Source organism: Notechis scutatus, chromosome 1 (assembly GCF_049901735.1).
Source record: "Notechis scutatus isolate UNSWTSFEM ecotype Mainland chromosome 1, rNotScu1.2, whole genome shotgun sequence".
In the NCBI taxonomy this organism is placed as follows: domain Eukaryota; kingdom Metazoa; phylum Chordata; class Lepidosauria; order Squamata; family Elapidae; genus Notechis; species Notechis scutatus.
This window is the reverse complement of record NC_142009.1, coordinates 159,844,354-159,865,129: the sequence shown is the minus strand read 5'-3', so window position 1 is coordinate 159,865,129 and position 20,776 is coordinate 159,844,354. Positions and strand designations below refer to the sequence as shown.

Genomic DNA, 20,776 nt, shown 5'->3' with positions numbered 1-20,776 from the left:
TGCTGTTCCTTATGACTATCCTATATTTTTGCTTTTGTTTGATTTAAATACCCAGCAGTATAGTCCTTTCAACTGAATTTTTTAAAGAAATGCTCAGAGCAGAAACAAATGAAATAGCAGAAATAAAAAAAGAGAAATTCAAGATGATAAATTCAGCACAATTTCTTGGCTTGAAAAGTAGAACTTTATTGAAAGGAGGTATTAATGAAAACAAGTCATTATTGAAATCGTGGGTGAGTCAATTATGGCTTGTGTTCCCTGTTGCATTGCTACAGTTCAGTATTATATCTCTGCTCCCACCCCTGCAGCAGGTTAAAATACTCTGGAAATCACTGGCAAGTCAAGGGTTAAGTGGGGCTTCCTCATGTTTAGTGCTTTTTCCCGGATTATGAAGGTATACTTATAGCAAATCTGACTTCTCTTTCTGCAATTCAGGAGAAGAGTAAGACATTGCCTAACTTGATGCCTTCAACAAGTGCTTTCCAACATTGCATTACCTAATTTATACCCTTTTTTGCTGATACATAAAGTGAGCTTTTTATGTTTTAAAACTCATTCTGTTCAAGAGATTCTGTTTACTGAAAAAATGTTGTAACCAAGGAGTTGGCTAACATGGAAATATTTGATCATTTGTCCAAATGACAGAGGCGTCAACTCTTTTTCAATACTGTGGCAGAGTTTTAATTTCTCTTCCGCTTTCCTTTTTCTTCCTCTTTTCTCTGTATCAAAACAGTTTGATGCTTTGCTTTATCATTGTATGTTATCTGAAATTTGTTTTAGAAGAGCTTGAAAGTGCAGAATTTTCAGCTGTAACCTTATCACCATCTACACACTAAGAATGGTTTCTGGTTCCTTGTTTTAAATAATAAATGGCTTTGCCTCACCATGTTATACCCTGTAAACATATTTCTAGGCTCATGCAAATCATGCAAAATATTGTGGACTCCGTACACTAAAAGTAGCTAAAGTGCCTGCTCTGGTGGAGAGTCTAGGTTTAATTGCAGCAGGTCCTATCTCAAGCATTGCATTCATAAAATAACCACCACTGATAATTATACTACCAGTAACAGTAATGATCGTATCATATTATATACCGAAATAGATGTTGGCACTCTCCAGAATGCAGTAGTTTATAATTAAAACTTGTACAATAAGAGTCTCCCATTTCATTACCAAAATGTTGCAAATTCCTAATTGTTTTATTTAAATGATGTACTATCAGTATGCCAGCAATGTGAACTTTGTAGAAGTCAGAGGACTAAAATAAGACAAATGCTCAACCTCCCATGTAAAAATCTTTGTAACAAGCAAAAGCAGAAAAAAAGTTCTGCAAAATAAGAGAGGATAAATGTATGTAATTACACTCATTGCAGAATTCAAGTGATTTTGATGCAAAGCTAAAAGGAGAATGCAAGATTTGACAGAGATACAACTAGTGATAATATAGTGATTATATAGAGGGAGCACTTTTTTTTCCTCCATAAAGAAATAATACTGACAATGGATGTAATGTTTTGACAGGAATGTATCCCACTTTGCACAAATGGGTCTGTACTGGTGAGAATAGTATCCGAGCAAATACACCTGGGTTGCTGGAGAATCATGGCTAACATTTCAATTTTCATAGTTTGATAGTGTTTAAAAACGAATGAGCTTTAAGCCTCTCTTACAATAGCAATGGATTACAGGAGTCATTGCCTGAGTCCTTAGCAGTTTAAAGTCAGCTATTTTTCATCACTGAACTCTCGTATTTTGCTTTCAGTAGCTGTACAGTCAGCATGTATAAGTGACTGGTTTCAATGTTACTGAACTTCTGAAAACTCATTCTGCACAAAGGCAATAATAAAGGAAGGCATATGGCTGTCTGATATCCTGCAGAGTTACAAAAAATCATTCCCTTCTTGGCAAGAAATAAGATATCCAAGATAAAAACAATTCATTTTCATCTCTAAAATAAACACTTTTAATCAGGACAGTTTACAAATACTTCAAATACTAAATACTAAAATTGTAACATGAACAATGATTTTGGTGAAAGCACAAATCCATGGAACGAATGAAAGAACAATCTGTAACAGTTACAGTGCCAAAAATGTTATCAGAATGGTCAGCCAATTCAATTGTCCAAAATGAGGCACATTAATCACATTCCTAATAGCTGAAAAGATCAATAGTTCACTGTTTTGTACTGAAATACAGATGGGTTATGAGGTCCTGACATTATATCCCATCATGTGTTCTTGGGATATTTATTCATGTTACAGCCAGTGAGAAAAAGGAGCTGTCCATTTTTAAGCAGGAGCCCAATGTGTAGAGAAACACCTCCTTTTGATCATAATCTTGATATCCAAATTCTGCAAACTAATCATGCAACCGTGTATATTTATCCATGTCAATGGAAACATTCAATATTCTCCATTCAGTGCTGTTCCTTATGACTATCCTATATTTTTGCTTTTGTTTGATTTAAATACCCAGCAGTATAGTCCTTTCAACTGAATTTTTTAAAGAAATGCTCAGAGCAGAAACAAATGAAATAGCAGAAATAAAAAAAGAGAAATTCAAGATGATAAATTCAGCACAATTTCTTGGCTTGAAAAGTAGAACTTTATTGAAAGGAGGTATTAATGAAAACAGAAGTCACTACTGAAATCATGGGTGAGTTAATTATGGCTTGTGTTCTACTGTACCCCTTCCTGTTGAATTGCTACAGTTCAGTATTATATCTCTGCTCCCACCTCTGCAGCTGTCAAACACCAGAACTAGAAGAGAACTTGAATGTCACCATGGTTGCAAAAAAATTGTCTCCTATTTTGCTCAAATTTATGAAGAGCCATGACCTGACAAAGAAACTTTCAGAAAAGAAGTTCTTAGTTGAGATAATTTTGTAATCTCATAGTTTATTTTCAGACCAAAATGAGGAACTGGACTAACCCAGAAGCCCATTAAAGATCCATATAAATCCAATGTAATCTTAATTACCTTAATTATAATTATATTCATATAATTATGTAAAAGGCATTCATTGGCCTGAAAACAATATTGTTCCTGTAAAAAAGAGAGACTTTTAAGAATGTTAGTATGCAAGCTTTCTCTACTGCATTGCTTAGAAATTCTACTTCCCTGTTTATCCAGGAAGAATGAAATCATGTTTTAAATCTGTCGCCCTGTCAAAGATTTGTCCAATAATAGTCCAGCAGTTTCTTATTTGGTTAATCTTGAAGAGAACAGAAGTCCTAGCAGTTCTTATATTGCCATTAGATTGGGGTGGTAGTGAATAAACAGCATATAGGATACACCATCCCTACCCCCACTATGTGTCAGGGATTCCTATCTATGGGTTGTTAAGTTAGAATAAAAGACAGACATGTCAATGGAAAATTTGGAAATAATAAGAACAATCTAAAGATTGATTGATTCATGGAAATTGGGAGCAACTTTTGCTATGACTGGGCTCTACTGAATATGGCAAAGAACAAGTATGTTTATGAAAGTTAAACACTAAAATATAGGGTTCTCCTATATAATGCAATGTTATCCAGTAGTGTACCTCTTCCAACAGTATGTGAAAAAAGGGTTGAACAAATTCTGACAAATACAATTTTTGTCTGTATGGTAAAATCAAATAACATTTTTTTGTACATGAAAAGGAGTATTTTATAGCTTAATTTCCCTTAATTTTCTTTGCAGTTGATTTGAGATCTGTGATAAAAATTGATAGGTCTGATGATAACAAATTATCATTGTCAAGTGTTTGTCCGGGCCAGCATTGCCTGATTTGTGTCCCTCAGATAATAGTGTTTGTTTTTGGTTATGCTTAGCACCACAGGCATGTTAGTATTTCACAATAGAACAATGGTTCCCCATAGTCTTCTGATGCCTACATAGTCTCTTTGCTAGGTTAAACCAACTGTGGAATAAAAAAGGAAGTGGCTCATAAATACTATGATCAGGATTTGCTGAAGCTGCAGCTGGGTCTTAAGTCTAGCTATAGTGAACCAAAATATTTATCTGTGAGTCTGCTCTGTATTACATACTTCATTGGAGCTGTTTGTATGATATGGTGCCTTATCCTGAAAATGAATTCTTAATGAATTCTTCCAGGAATCCTAGTTATATTAGCTAATATTTATTCAAGCATATATTTGGAATACATGCCTAATGTTCTCAGTGCAGTGATGTCCTTAAATCTCTCCATTTATATTTCCTGAAAAGAAATGAGTACTAAATATAGTCCATTTTGGTTAGATTATGCTCTTAATTCCATTTTTGGTTCATATTCTATCACAACATTTTGTAATACTGGGGTAGCATACTTTATATTGTGTAGAAAGAAATTTGGACAACATACTGCCTGCTTAACAAAGTAGTGTAAGAAACCAAAGGAAATATAATTATAAATTTAGCATAATTTCATCATAATCACATTTCACAAGTACTAAAGAATTGGATGAGCCCTTTAAGCTCCCCTCTTTTTGAGAGGTATTTTCATTTATTGGTTAGAAAATTGTACAGTTTTTATAGAACTACACTTGCCTGTTCCCAGCAAAGCTAATTGGGTATTATGCTAGAAAATAAAGGAATTAGGTCACTAATCTCTACAGTACTGTAAACTGTCTTTAAAGCCTTACAACCTCTATTTTGCCCATCATAATAATTTCAGTAGAATACAGACATTTGTGTTCCATGATTTCATTATCTTCTAGTTCCCCAGGAAAACTGACCCTTGGTTGGAAATCTATTCCTTCTACTCATTGTCTAAGTAAAAATGTTCAGAATTTATTGCAAATATTTCTTTACCAATATTTATCAAGGATAAGTGACATGCAATGCATATTGTCCTCATCATACAATGTTTTTTGGAAACAAGTATAAGGTGTGGTCCCCAGCTATGCCTTTTGAAGTTCTTAAAAGCCCTTTATGATCACAGCTGCCAAAATTCTCCCATAGTTTTCAAACATTTTAACGGGAAATAAACAAGAGCAGTGGCTGGGCATAGTTTTAAAACACATTCACAGAATGGCACACACCAGAAAGAACCCTGCCACAAAGCTCTGCCTGTTTTGTATTTTGGCCAATGTACTGTAGCCTTGAATCTCCGAAGAAATACTAAGTGCAGACCCCTGACCACAAAAGGTCTGCTGATCCCTACCTTATCCCTTGTTCTGAAATATTAATTTGTGAGATTAATTTCGATAAATTTGCTTTTAAATTAATTTAATTTTTTTAAATTGATTGAATTAAAATGGATAGGTTTGGTCTATTTGTTAAGGTGACAGGCTAGAAAGCAGGAACACACACACACACACACACACACACACACACACACACGAATCTTGAAGCTGATAAAAGTGAGTAAAATTCTTTGAAATCTTAGTTGTGGACTCTGCTATGTGTTTGTATGGGAATCATTCAGATTCACAGAGGAGAGCCTTGTTACAACTTACGTAAATATTCTGCTCTGGCTAAGCAAAACGACTATTATACCTTTTCCAAAAGTTCAAGTAACAGCATCTTGACCTTATTTTATTTTCCATTCAGGAGCTTCCCACATCTTACTCATCAATTGAATATATAACTTCCATTGTCTGAAGGGCTGAGACAGGGCCACACACGTTGCCATTTTGCCCTGCTTGGGAGATTCAAGAGACATGGCCAATGGTTTATAAGAATGAGTTGGGCTGGGCTGGGCTGAAATATGGGTTTTAGGAAATTTTAAGTGATAAAAGTTGATAGTTTTCCCCTTAACCTTTCCAAAGTGGTGGGAGAGGGTTTAGGAAATAAAATAGTGCTTTAAGATTCTGTCAAAAAAAAAAAAAATACTACCACAATGTTTAATCCGGTCTCTTCAGGGGTAGCAATGGGATACTGAAGGATGCTGGACCTGAATATGGTGACAGATGGCTCCCATTATGCCACCATTTTTGAAATTTAGGTCAGAATACCAAATTGGCTATTATTGGTACTTGTATTTTCCCAATGATGATTCTCTCTCACTTCTCCCCCATTTTTATTTTTATACTTTAGAACACAGGTAATACCACTACAAAATGCGGTCCAAGGAACCCTGCAGGAAAGAAGATTGTAGGAACTGAATTTCTCTTTTCCTGCTTTATCTACCTCATTCAAGCAACGGTCCTAAAATCTTTCCCCTGTAATCAGGGAATCCAGATAAATAAGTGGGCTGTAACCCAGCAGGGGAAAGCAAGAATTTCCAAGTATGGGTTTGAGATAGTTGGTTTTCGCCTTGTTTGGAATGTGTCTGAGACTTTGAGGGAATGACAGACAGGGAAAGAGAATTGGATATCAAAGTCATTTTTAAGGACTGTATCACCATGTTTCTCTAGATCCAGCTTCATCATTATCCAATGTCTACAGCTATAAATGAAGTAAATATATCCTCAAGGTGATTTTGACTCCTGGTGACTAAATCCATGCAGTTTTTTTGGTACAGCTACAGAATAGTTTGCTTCTCTGAAATACAGTTTTTGGTTTCTTAGTTTTGCCAATAGTCTTGGAATTCCCAGGTAGTTGACCATCCCAAATTTACCAGAAGTAAATTCAGCTTCTGAGTTCAGACAAGGTCAACTAGCTGACTTTGGCTGAACTTTAATCCAAATAAAGTAGTATATATGACATTTATATATACACCTGCTTTTTGGACCATGTACTTTCAGGTTTTACTTTCATTTGACAAATTGTGCTGATTTTCCAATATACCCCAATATAGGGTGAAGCAGTCTTCTAAAAAACTTCATCATGAACGCTGCATCACTGACAGTAGTCTAAGTATAAGTGAGGAGATAGATGCTGTTAAAAAATTTTTTATCTCGTTATGGGTAGGAAAAAGGCACAAGCTATTTAAATCCAGTACTCCCCCCAATATTTTTATATATATATATATATATATATATATATATATATATATATATATATATATATATATATATATATATATATATATATATATATATATATATATATATATATTTGTTTTCTTAAGTTTTCGGGTACTTACATGTATGGTGTTCGGCTTGGTTCGGGTATTTTCCCACGTCATTGTAGTTCTTTTAAAGTTGTAGCAACGTTTCAGCAGAATCTCATCTGCCATCATCAGGCTTCTGTATTGTGTCCGTCTGTGGGTCAGACTTTTACAGTGGTTTCAGATTTAAATTTGGGGCAGCCTATTGCTGTGCCAGAATGGTTTTTTCTTCATCCTGATTGGTTGGGAGTCTTGGTCTGTGTTTATTGGTCTCGGAGTTTGCTGTGTTCTGCTTGATGGGTGTCTCTGATATCTTCTGTCTGTTTTTTGGCTCTTTTTGTATCTTGATTGGCTGGCAGCATTGTGTTCCTGTATTGGAGGCCTTTAGTGCAGCTTGGCTTCGGGTAAATGGACGGCTATCATTAGTTAGGAAGCTGGGTTTCATCTGGGTGCCTGGTTGGGATGTGTTTGAGCTGGAGGTATCAGGGGGAATCTGTTTGTGCCCAGGTGTTTCCCTGGCTTGTGGTGTGGAGATTTTTTTGTTTGTGAGTGCAGGCTTCCAAATGATTGACAGCCTGGTGGAATCATCTCTTCTATTCATGCTTTCTGGTCTTTTTTCAATCTCTATGGCTTCTCTGATGACTCTGTGGCTAGGGTTTTCCATAGTGGCCAGGGTTTTGGTGCCATTGAAGTTGATGCTATGACCTGTGGCTTCCATGTGTTGGACTAGTGAGGAAGTGTGTTCCAGCTTTTTGACTACATTTTTGTGTTCATCCAGGCGGGTACTTATTCTTCTATTGGTCTGTCCAATGTATGTGGCCGGGCATGATGCACAGGGGATTTCGTATATGCCTTGGTTTTCCAGGTCAATTTTATCTTTGGGGTTGCTAAGGATGGCTGCTATTTTTCTGTCTGTTTTGAAGGCAGTCCTGATGTGATGTCTGTGTAGTACCTTACTAATTTTGTCTGTAGTACCTCTTATGTAGGGCAGGACAGCTGTTCCATAGGTCTGTTCATCTTCTGGGTCTCTATTATGTTTCAGTGTGTTTTTGTGGATCAAGCTGGTGATTTTGCTTTTGTGGAAGCCGTTGGCTGTCAGTACTTTAGTCAGGGTGCATAGTTCAGTCTTAATGTGTGTCTTGTCTGCCAGGCGTTTGGTTCTGGTAATTAGTGTTTTAGCCACGGAGTTTATCTGTGCTGGGTGGTGGTGGGATTGGGCGTTGAGGTAGCGGTTGGTGTGTGTTTTCTTCTGGTATATGGTGTGTCCTAGTGTGCCATCTGTTTTTTTGTAGATTAGTACATCTAGGAATGGTAGTTGTTTGTTTGTTTCTGTTTCCATGGTGAACTTGATTTTGGGGTGTGCGCTGTTTAGGTGTGTTAGGAATATATATGTATGTATGTATGTATGTATGTATGTATATATGTATGTAAGCGAGGATGAGAAAGAAAAGGGTGTAATCCAAAACATGACAAACAGAGAGCAGATGGACTTTGCAACCTTTTCTGGTAAAAGATCCATTAGTTGTACAGGTAAGCAGTTCAGAAGAAAGAACTTAGACAATTCATAAAGACCTGGTCTTAATGATTTCACTAATAAAGGAAAGCTAAATGTTTGCTTATTTTGCTTGCAAAATTCTGTATCCTCACCTCTACTTTTCTTGGCTTAAACTTGATTAACAAAATTCCAAATGAATGCTGCTTCCTCGGTTAAGAGTTGCAGTTGACTTTTTTCCCTTTAAAAATTAACTATGCAAGATTTTTTTAAAAAGTATGCTACTGAGTTACACTATATTTATTTAAAAATAGTTTGAGTTTATAGTAGGTCAGGTTTGAATGGAAATGGGTATTTCAGAATTCATATTAGCAATCCTTAAAACCAGTCAGTCTTAGGAATTACTGTGCAGCTCTGGAAGACAGGAACAAAATTCTAGAAAAAGACACCTTTGTCTTAAGGAGATGCTGAGAAGATCCCCATGATAATTTCAGTTTAAAAATGTTCAAGTAAATGTGTTAAACAATAATCAAAGTTTTGTTATTCAACTTATTTCAGAATATCCTTTTTGTTTTTCTTAAATCTGAATAAAACATGCTAGATCGGATTCCTTTCAATTAAAGGAACTGCAATATTTACTGCAAAGTCCATTTCATGGACCTTACAATTCCCCAGATTTACATTTTTTCCTGTATTATTTCATGGTCAAAGGAGTTATAGCAATACCCTGTTATTATGCTAGGATTACTAGAAGTGGCAGAATAAGAATAAAAAATATGTCAAACTGCTCATTTTATTTAAAAAAAATACTCTGCCACACGAGGTAGCTTTTATGAGGACTTCAAAGTATGGATGTTCATAAAGTTATGACTATGTACATTCTGTTTTACAGACAGGGATCTTGTTCAGAGCTTCTGGAAATCTTCATTGCTTTCTTTCTGTCTCAGGGCTACTAGGTCCTGCTGTTTGTCTTCCTCTTAGCTCACAGTTCTTAACCTCATTTTCCTCTGCTGTTGCTCTCTGCGCCAAAATATATTGAATTATATATTGAATTAGTGGTGATTTTGTAGAATCCTCTTTTTGGGAAAAACATGTTAAGGTGAAGACAAAATTCTAAACTATATTTGCGATTCTCATCCTGTTTATTGTAAATTTAAAGACTAGTCTATTTTTACCCATACTGGGTAATGTTAGGAAACCTCTTTACATTCTTCAGATTTTAGGTTTCATTGGATACTTGAAGATCATACCATTAAGTCCATTGTTCTTTCAAAAGCAACCCTCAGAATGGATTGGAATTGGATGCGGTAGGATTAACAGAATAATAGAGTTCGAAGGGACCTTGGAGGTCTTCTAGTCCAACCCCCTGCACAGGGAGGAAACCCTATACAATTTCAGACAAATGGCTGTCCAATCTCTTCTTAAAAACTTCCAGTGTTGGAGCATTCACAACTTCCGGAGGCAAGTTGTTCCACTGATGAATTGTTCTGTCAGGAAATTTCTTCTTACTTCTAGGTTGCTTCTCTCTTTGATTAGTTTCCATCCATTGCTTCTTGTCCTGCCTTCAGGTGCTTTGGAGAATAGCTTGACTCCCTCTTTTTTGTGGCAGCCCCTGAGATATTGGAACACTGCTAACATGTCTCCCCTAGTCCTTCTTTTCATTAAACTAGCCATAGTCAATTCCAGAAACTGTTCTTTATATGTTTTAGCCTCCAGTCCCCTAATTATCTTTGTTGCTCTTCTCTGCATTCTTTTTAGAGTCTCAATATCTTCTTACATCATGGCGACCAAAACTTGATGCAGTATTCCAAGTGTGGTCTTACCGAGGCATTATAAAGTAGTATTAACACTTCATGGGATCTTGATTCTATTTCCTCTGTTAATGCAGCCTAGAAGTGTGTTGGCTTTTCTGGCAGCTGCCACACACTGCTGGCTCATATTTACGTGATTGTCCACTAGGACTCCAAGATCCCTCTCACAATTACTACTATTGAGCCAGGTACCACCTATACTATACCTGTGCATTTGGTTTTCTTGTTTGGTTTTCTTACTTTTTTCACCATTGAATTTCATTTTGTTAGATAGTGTCCAATGTTCAAGTCTGTCAAGTTTTTGCATGGTTGTTAATGTGATTGTGTAATTACATGAAATTTGGAATTAAACTGAGTTTTTGATTCTGAATTCATTAATTTTTTTTAAAGTGATAATACTTACTAGCCTTTAGAGAAAAAAAGCTGGTTTTACATCCTGGACATTAGAAAGTAGCAAAGTAGGTCTGTTTGAGGTTTAATTAAGATCTTCTCTATTCTTAGTACAAAATGAAGTAATAGAGAAAACTGTTAAGGTACCACATTTGTGACCTTTACATGCAAAATAGGTACTCTTCTGATAAACTATATTTTTGGTTTAAAACCTGGGGGAATGGGCTGAATTTAACATCACATTTTCCTGCTGAATCCAGATTTCTGCACAGTCCTAGTATTAATATATTTTGCTATCAACTGTGTCCCACAGTGCAGACATAAATATTGGCAAGCCCTGTTTTATTGCTTTCAAGCAGCAAGTATCATGCTGCATGACTAACCTCCTGTTTTCAGAGTGCAGTGAGATCCATTGCATCTCCATTAGACTCACACAGTTATCTGTAAACAAAAATTGCCATTTGTTCAACTATTCATTTTAAAAATGGACTAAATCATACTTTGATATTCTTATTTTTTTAATAAGTCACAATTCATGATAGAGAACTGTAAATCTGTTTAAAATCAGAACCCTTTAATCTTCTTCAATATACGTTGACAGGTAAGCAGCCTGTTCCCATGACAAATCAGAGGCATAAGAAAACCCCTGGTAGACTAGACCAAAGACTAGACCAAATCCATAATGGTCAGCCTGAAATGAAATGAATGTAGCAACATTCTCCCACTGGAACTGAGAGGCATAATGGTTTGAAAGATCAACTTGATGCCAGCTTTTCAACACATAAAAGTATCTTCCCAGGTCTGCTTATATTTCCTGAGTTATCACCCTCATGGCACACATTTTGAAGATTTAGATCCAGTAAAGCTGTTACTGTAATATCAATTCGGGATACTGATAGGCTTTAATAATCTAAGTAGTTGATCTGTGCCTTCTATCTATCTCCCTTCTCCTACATTCAAGAGTAGATATTTAAGTTCCATGTCCTGTACAGAATGTCTGGGGGGAAATTGTAACCACCGAGGCACCAAAATAAAGGTTTTGTGTTGGAGTATCATGAAAAGTAGAAGTGTGGGCAGGATCCAGTGATTTCATCGAAAGTTGCGTCACAGTGTAAGATTTACCCCTTTTGTATGTGTACATAATGTCACAGCACACACAGAAAATTGGCAATGCTTAAGATGCCTTAATATGACATTACTTTTGTCATTTGACTCTCTTGATCTGCATCCCATAGGTGCCATCAAATACTAGTGTTTTCGAGAACATTGTATTGATTACAATATTTCAGTTTCCCAAGCCATCACTATTGACTGTGGTTTTTTTTCTTCTGATGAGTACTGTATATATGTTAACTTTGAATTATGCACATTCTAATTCTTTAAATTGGCTAAATGATTAAATTAGAACTAGTATTGTACACATACTGTTTTGAGTTGGTTATAAATTAGTGATAATGACATTTGATGGGAGAGCTGGAATGCTTGTTACTGCCCTTAGTAATTTAAAATACTTTCCGAATATTGTATTTGGTATTATTTCTCCAACGTTATTTAATCAACTTTCAACTTTCAGAGTGAACAGTAGGGCAAACACTGAGGGCCTTATATTAAGTTATGATCTAAAGCAGCTAGCAGTTGCTAGGTTGCCTACCCATACTTTAGTGTCTTAGGGAGACAGAAATTGTCTTATAGAGAAATAGTTAAACTGCAAGATCATAATTTCATTCTTGATAATGCTACTTTGGGAACCTTTGCTTCCTGTTGAAACTAATGTAATGATAACCACATCAAATGCATGCATGATCACTTGGTTGCCAGTCCATTGCAACGTCTTGTGTTTCATTGGAGGCAGCTGTACTTTAGCTCTGGTATTCAGAATTAGACATTTTTTATGGTTGTTTCAAGGGAAGAACCACGAGTGTGCAACTATGAGTCCTGGGAAAGTGTCTTTTTATAAAGAGCTGGCAATGATTTAGTATAAATTACTGTCTAGAACGGACAACAACAGTTAGATAAGGTAGTTTGTGTGGGTTCATGGAAAGGTTTTATTAGTACTAATGGGAGTAATTGCTTTGAATGTCTCTAAGTAATACTATCTGTTATCCTTTCTGTCCCTGCCCTTCCTCTTCTGGCCTCCCATGACCTCATCCAGCTTCCCCCAGCCCCCCCCCCACCTCAAACTCCGCCTTCATCTGATACTCATCTTCAGTCTTCCTGTACAGAATGCTTGTTGTTTTCTGGGTGGAAGAAGATTTTGATACTTCAGAATTGCTGCAGCTATGTTTCTCTGCCCAAGGAAAAAAGGGGCCTGACTTTCGAATCAAACAGCTTTTATTTTATTTTATTTTTTTCTTCTTTTTTTAAAAAGTACCCCAGCCTGCTTAAGCTAGCAGTAATTGTTTTTCTTTATCAGTAATAACTGTTACTGATTATGAAACCTTTCTTGCATTTGAATTTATCTCTGGGTTTTCAGTTTTAGGTTTAGAATTTTGATTTATATTGTCATGTGATGAGGGATTTTTTTGCACGTTTATGGTACACAAAAGATCACAGATGATTCTGAGTTTAAATGTCTTTTTTGCCTTCGTTTGTCAGGAATGCCACAGCTAAGAAATTTGTATTGATCAAGAGAAGAATTAGAATCAGAATCAGAATAGAGCTGAAAGGGGCCTTGAGGGTATTCTAGTCCTGCCCACTGCTCAAACAGGAGATTCTATACCATTTCAGACAAATGACTGTCCAGTTTGTTAAAAACCTTCAGTGATAAAGCACCCACTTCCTTCCACTGGTTAATTGTCTTCACTGTTAGGAAGTTTCTCCTTAATTCCAGATTGCTTCTCTCCTTGATGAGTTTCCATCCATTGTTTTTTGTCCTGCCTTCTGGTGCTTTGGAAAATAAATTGATCCCTTCCTCTTTGTGGCATCTCTCAAATACTGGAATACTGCTATCATATCCCACCCCCAATTCTTATTTTCTCTAGACTAGCCATACCCAATTCCTGCAACCATTCTTCATATGTTTTAGTCCAGGCCTTTGATTGTCTTAGTTGCTCTTCTTTGCAGTTTTTCCAAAATCTCAAAATCTTTTTTGTAATGTGGTGACCAAAACTGGATGCAGTATCCCAGATGTGGCCTTACTAAAGCTTTATAAAGCGGTACTGATACTTCACGTGATTTTGATTCTATGCCCCTGTTTATACAACCAAGGATTGTATTAGCTTTTTTGGCTGTTGCCACACACTGATGACTCATTATTTAAGTGATTGTCCACTAGGACTCCAAGGCTGCCCTCACAGTTACTGTTTTTGAGCCAGGTTTCACCTAATCTGTACTTGTACCTTTGGTTTTTCCTGCCAAAGTATAAAACTTTGCTTTTCTCCACATTAAATTTCAGTTTGTTGGATAGGGCCCATTGTTCAAGTCTGTCAAGATCTTTTTGGATCCTGAGCTTGTCTTTTGAGGTATTGGCTGCTCTGGCCAGTTTAGTATCATTTGCAAATTTGATGATTCTATCCCCTCATCCAAGTTATTTATGACGATATGGAAGTGTACCCGGTTGCATGATGCCCTTCCTGAATTTTGGCAAACAGGATAGAAAGCAGTAAAATCTGGGTTAGCCTTAATCCTGTTCATGCCAATATTGTCTCCTTGCTCTAGAGCAGGGGTTCCCAACCTGGGGTGCCCCTGGGGGTGCGAGACGATATTCCAGGGGGTGTGAGAAAAGTCCAGGTAAATAATAGGATATTGGCTATATGTTGGCATTTTTATTTATTATTTATTTCAGGGGGTGAAATTTCTTTAGGGTGTGGGATGAAAAAAAAGTTGGGAACCATGGCTCTAGAGTGTAGACCAAGACTCATTGCAAATTAATAATAATAATAAAGCTGGAGAACTCTAGAGCCTGAAGAGAAGTTTCTCCTTGAAGATGGATAGGGTATTATGGCCTTCCAATGGTTTTTGTTTTACATTCATTTTCATCTGGGGAGGTTCAGAAACAGTCCCCTCCTAGGAAGAAAAAAAGTCACCATAGATATGGGGAATGTCTACTATAGGCGACAGAGAACCTAAATTTGCATATGGAGCATTCCTGGGAAAGGTTGATCCCTATTTAGTGTTACCATAGATCTAAGAACCTTTCCCCAAAGACCCTCTGAGTATCTGTCTAAACCAGAGGCCTCCAAACTTAGCAACTTTAAGACCTGTGGACTTCAACAGGTCCACAAGTCTTAAAGTTGCTAAGTTTGGAGACCCCTGGTCTAAACATATATATCTCTCTGTAAAATGGGGACGCGAGAAGAAGAACAGGCTAGATCTAGCTAGGTCTGTTCCTGAAACAGTGATACTCACAGGAAAATTACAGTGGGAATAGATAAAACTCTCCAAAAATAACATCAACATACTAGTGAAACAAGGGAGGGCCCTTGCCCTTAGCAAGTTCTCCCCTGCCCCCCTGCCATGACTAGTGGAGGGGGCTGTACAACACTGTATCACTGTCACCAGAATAAAGGATAGAAAGGCACGGTAGTAGATATGCATCACATTATGAAGAACTCCTCAAAAGGTAAAGAAAACAGAGTAAATCCCTTTGGCCCAGACCACCCATTGTGGTCATCTGCAGATAGGTAGAGTTTTAAACAAGACAAATCCTTTCAGTCTAAAGTTCATTCCCTCGTCACATTTTATTGTATTTGTAAACCAAGCTACTGTTGTCTTATACAAGAACAAAGGGTGCGCAAGAGTCCACCCCCAAAAGGACATCATGTGGTTATCCAGCATCCCAGTTCAAACAGCTTCTTGTGTAATAAACCAGTTCTTGCTTTCCCTCTTTTTGCATGTGGGAGATGCACATGCTCTGTTGAGTTCATCTGAGTTTTCAGACATTCTTATATGAATGCTGCTTTGTGCACATTGTGAATTGAATTAGATGGATGAAAGCTGTGTGTGTGTGTGTGTGTGTGTGTGTTCCCTTGCTTTCCTGAACCCTTGTCTCTCTTGCTTGCCCCTCCTGATGAAAACAAGGCACTGAGTGAATCGGCATCCTACTCTGAGGGTCACAGGATGATTGTTGGTGTAATAGCACCAAGCAATTTGGCTGATAGGAACAGAAGAATCCAAAGAGATTGTTGGAGCTCCAGGGACAGCAAATCATTCGCAGGCTCATATGTTGTTCCTCATTATCCCCGTCTTCTCCCCCTATGTATATAAAACATGGCATTCTTTGGTAGATAATATTTCTTTCAAAAATCTGGTGAACAATTATATTAAATATTTGTTGGAGAGTGGATTTGTGAATGCCAGAGACTGTTCTTTCTCAGAGTGCTCTTTCAGCGATGTACTAGAATTCCATTGTCCTTTTGTTAATAATCCTGTTATTCATGAATTATAATGTTTAAAAAACAAAACAAAAAATGTACTCTTTCCTGGTACTTTTAGGACTTGTAGATTTCCCCCCTCCTCACTTTCAAATTTGCACAGGGGTTTCATTAGAAAAACCACGGATAAATGACATGTTTCATTTTGGTGTAGGCAGTATTTTATTTAGCCAAGTGTGATTAGACACACAAGGAACAATGCATAAGCTTTCAAGTATACATGCAAAATTTATTTATTCTCCCTTCAAACTTTTCCAGGCAGTGTCTATCACTACATTTTTTAGGAATGAATTTCAAATTTTTATAGCATGATCTATAAAGCAGTACTTCTCTGTGTCTGTCCGTAATTTTAATTTCATAATTTCAAACCATTCAGCTTTACTGTTTTCAGACGTGTCTGTTGGAGTAGTGAAGAAAGAAATTTCTTAGCCTGCAAAACCATCCTGTTGTCATCTTCATGCTTTTCTGAAGGGACCAGTATGTCCTAATGAAAGTGAATTGGCCCAACTTGTCTCAGAACATTAGTGTGTAATTTTTTCCTCCCATATTATGTCTTCCTATTACAGCTTGAAGCTGACAAGTTGGTTCTTCCGGTAAATTCTGGACCACTCAGCCCCACTCCCAGCCCAAATCCAAACCCAGAGGCAACCATAATCCCTGTGGAACCATCTCCCTTGGAAAAGAACAAGTGCTTCTTTGTGGATGAGTCTGAACCTCTTCTTCGCTGCGATTCCACCTCCAGCGGTTCTTCTGCTCTTAGCCGAACAGGGTCTTTTATTACCAAAGGTACTGATCTCCGCTAGTTTGGAACATCAGTTGTTCATAGGGCCATTGTTTAATTTCATTCAGAATCAGATATAAAGGGAACAGATGGGGCATATTTGGAAGGCAGACTTCAGGTTTGTCCTGCAAACGTATTTCAAAAACATAGACTGCACATATGGCAAATTATTTAGAAATTGATTTTGGCTTAACACCGTATGATGCCCAAGTCTGCTTAGTATCGTTTATCATTTATACAAATAGAGTTTGTATATTTGCTCGCCACTGTATAAAAAGTTGTTGAGATTCTAGAAAGAGTTCAGAGTAGAGCAACAAAGACAATGAGGAGACTGGAGGCTAAATCATATGAAGAACATTTGCAGGATTTGGATATGTCTAGTCTAGTGAAAAGAAGGACTAGGGGAGACATGATAGTCTTCCAGTATCTAAGGGGCTGTCCCAAAGAAAACGGGGTCAACCTATTCTCTGAAATACCTAAAGGTGGGGGCTCCTGCTTGGGTGGGGGGTTGGACTAGATGAACTACAAGGTCCCTTCCAACTCTGTTAATCTGTTAAAACACTTAGGTCATTTATGGAAATAAGTCGTAATCTGAAACTTCTGAGCCCAATTTATCTGTTACAGGATAACTGGTTCTTTCTGGCTTAAACTATACTAGAAGGAGACATGCCAGTTTGGCAACCATACATGCACTTTGTGAACATAATCATCATTCACCTGCTGTATAAGTTTGAGGGTCAAATCACATTGTGCTTGGATCACAGTGGTATAGGGTAGGGGTGTCAAACTCACGTTGTCACAACAGCGTCATGTGACATATCAGGATTTTTCCCTCTTTGCTCACCGGGCGTGGGTGTGGCCAGGGTGCGTTGCATCTGGCCGGTGGGCCGGGAGTTTGACAGCCCTGGTGTAGGGAGGGTATTACTACTTTCTCTCTGGGCAACAGACTCATAGCCCAAGCAGTAAAAGAGTAAACTGCATTTTATTTTATGACAAAAGGAAAACAGCAGAGAGAAAAAAATCAGTTGTGTCATAGCTTTTTAATATAGAGGAAAGGAGACTTCAGTGACCCTGATTCTCTCATTTCATTACTCCACATTTAGGCTTTCTTCTGTTAGACAGTTGGGATATGCAGGGTCTTATGAGTCGCTGGTGTCATGATGAATGGAGAGCCATGCATCCACCCTCCCTATGATTCTGGGCAGCTTGCAAAAATGTCACAAAAATAAATATTCTACTGAAAGCTCTCAAAAGAAGAATATACATAAAACGCTACAAAAGACAAGAATTTTATGCTGAACACTGGGGAAGGGGGGGAGGAGTGGAAGGAGGGGGTTGTTCAATCCTGGTGGCAGTTTGTTCCATAATGCAGATCCTACCGTGGATAAACTGGTGTTAATTATTGATGTTTTTGTGGCAGGGCCTGCTCCCAAAAGTCCCCCGTTGATGGTCTTAAGACTGTGGCTTGGACTATGGAAACAAGCCACTCTGTAAGCAGGCTATGAAAATAGGCCAGTCTGAATTCGGCATCTGAGTCATAAAGCAGCACTGAAAAGACTGCCAAGCCTAGGGAAGGGTAGCACAGTTTGGGGCAATTCACTCCTTGCAAGTCTGTGATTAACAGACAATTTGTCTTCTCCTTTGATAGAAAAGAAAGACACGGTGCTACGCCAGGTGCGCCTGGACCCTTGCGACTTGCAGCCTATCTTCGACGACATGCTTCATCTTCTAAACCCCGAAGAACTGCATACTATTGAGGAGATTTCACAAGCAGAGGACAAACTGGACAGGCTTTTTGAAATTGCCGGCGTCAAGAGCCAGGAAGCCAGCCAGACTCTTCTGGATTCAGTTTATAGCCATCTGCCTGATCTGCTTTAGACGTGGGCCGCCAGAGGCCCCCTGCACCTACACCGTGGCTGCTGCTTGTATACGCTTGGCACATGTTAAAAGATAAGACCTGGGCAGGATATTTTGTAGAAGTCGTGGCCAGTATTTTCCTCTTAAGATTTCTTTTTCTTTTTTTTTCTTGTTTTGTTTTCTGAGAGTAGTTTGCTCTCACGTTTATGGTTTGAATTAAAAGATGTTTTCCCCTCTTCTATTACAACATTTTAATTTTTCGTTCAGAGCTGTAATTGTAGCCACTTAAAAACCATGGATTATATGCATTCGTAATTTACTAGTTGGATTTGGACTTGCATTTTAATCCTTTTAACTTTTCAGGAGCCTTCTGGATTTTTTTTTCTTTAATTTCAGTTTGATTTTTCTTTGCCCTCTCGTTACAGATACTTTGAACTCTCCTCTGCTCTTTTCATGGTTAGATAGGTCTGCTTTTCCTCAAGATGACTTTAAAGGAAAAAAAAACTACTGCTGAATGATGCACATTCACTGATATTTTACTAGCACAGCTATTTATTGTATGGTTTTCACATGGACAAACAGATCACAATAAGTGACTTGCGCTTCTCTGGAACTAGGATGTTGAAACCTTTCAACTGTAACTTCTTCAGCCTTTCAGACAATGAGACGAGGCCTGCAGCTGAATGTAATTCTGTTTTGCTTGACTTAAGGGAGAGATTGTTGCCTTGCCCCTGTAGAATCTCAGCAGGCTTAATCACTTGGGAGTAGCACCTGGAGCTGGACTCTGGAAAGTAAAGGAGAACCCTGGTGGTGCCACATTTCTCATTCTATAAGATTTATTGACATGTGCTTCAAAATTGTCCTTTTGTGGGTTTTTATACAGATGTGGCCAATAAGTATATTTCAAGGCCTTCATGTGGTCATTGAAATCCTTCCCCATCCCCACCTCACTTTTTATTAAAAATGCTGCATTGTGAAAAATCCTGCCTCTGCTATATTTGCATCCACTGTGCTCCAGGAATAAGTCGATCTACAATCATGCTTACTTAGGAGACAATATTGCAGGGTGGCAACACGATAAGAGGTGATGGAAGGAGAAGATAATTTTTTTGAAGGGGTCGGGGGAGACAGTTGCCTTCTGGTGTACTAATTTATTAATAAATACTAGGTGTTTGCCATGTGATAATGTTTCTGTTTATCCTCCATAACTAGTTGGGGACTTTAAAAGCAGTTCTTGCTGTCAGGCAGGGGTTCAAATGAAATCATACCCTGAGCTCAAGTACACGTGTCTGCGTAAGAAAGGAGCAGTTATGAAGATGGGAAGGATGATGGACTATCAAATCTGGCGCACCAGTTTGATGTGGTTAAAGCATTAGGCAAAGACTTTGAGACTATGAGTTTTAGTCTTGCCTCAGGCACAAAGCAGTGGTGATATTCTACCAGTTCAGCTCCATTCAGCCAATCCGGTAGCGCCGATGAGCGGTGGAGACACTCTGCTGTTGGGCCCACCCGCCACCTGGGTTCCCATAGTAACCTTTATTCCCTGGTTTTGAAGTGCAGCTGCTTTGCGTGGCACAGCAGATTGCCACACATCAGCTGATGAAGCCACAGGGAGAGTGCAGGATTGCAGGAGGTGAGTCGGAAAGCCTCTGTGCCTGCGCAAAGTGTGCATTTGGCGCACGTGTGCACAAAAGCCACGCCCATCTAACCAGTGGTAAAAAAAAAATTTGAAGTGCACCACTGGCACAAAGGTGGCTGAGGTGACCTGGCCTGACATTCTTTCAGCCCTTGGAAGAAGATAAGGCCAAGCCCACTTCTAGAATCCTGCCAATAAAATTGCAGGGACTAATCCATGAAGTTGCCAGGAGTCAATACTGACTCAAAGGCACTCCACCACCAAAAAAGAAAACCCCACCCAAAGAGAAAGTAATGGAAGGTCATACAGCTATTCTGGAGTCAAAAGGCTCACTGTTTTTAACTCCTTTAGACATACTGGCTGCCCTGCAGAGCTTTCATGGTATGTTATTGCACTTTCAGGGTGGATACTTACATATGAACCTAACACAGACATTCAAGTACTTCAGATTAAAA

The 20,776-nt window shown here is 38.1% G+C and overlaps 1 protein-coding gene across 1 annotated transcript in view; it reads left to right on the top strand.

Moving 5' to 3' along the window:
* TNFRSF21 (TNF receptor superfamily member 21) overlaps window positions 1-19,868 on the top strand; it is a 37,820-nt gene extending 17,952 nt beyond the window's left edge. The window contains exons 5-6 of the mRNA XM_026679087.2: window positions 16,614-16,833; window positions 18,477-19,868. Of these exons, the coding sequence (XP_026534872.1) occupies window positions 16,614-16,833; window positions 18,477-18,706 (450 nt within the window). The 3' untranslated portion in view covers window positions 18,707-19,868. The remainder of the gene's footprint in view (window positions 1-16,613; window positions 16,834-18,476) is intronic.
* The last annotated feature ends 908 nt before the right edge of the window (window positions 19,869-20,776 follow it).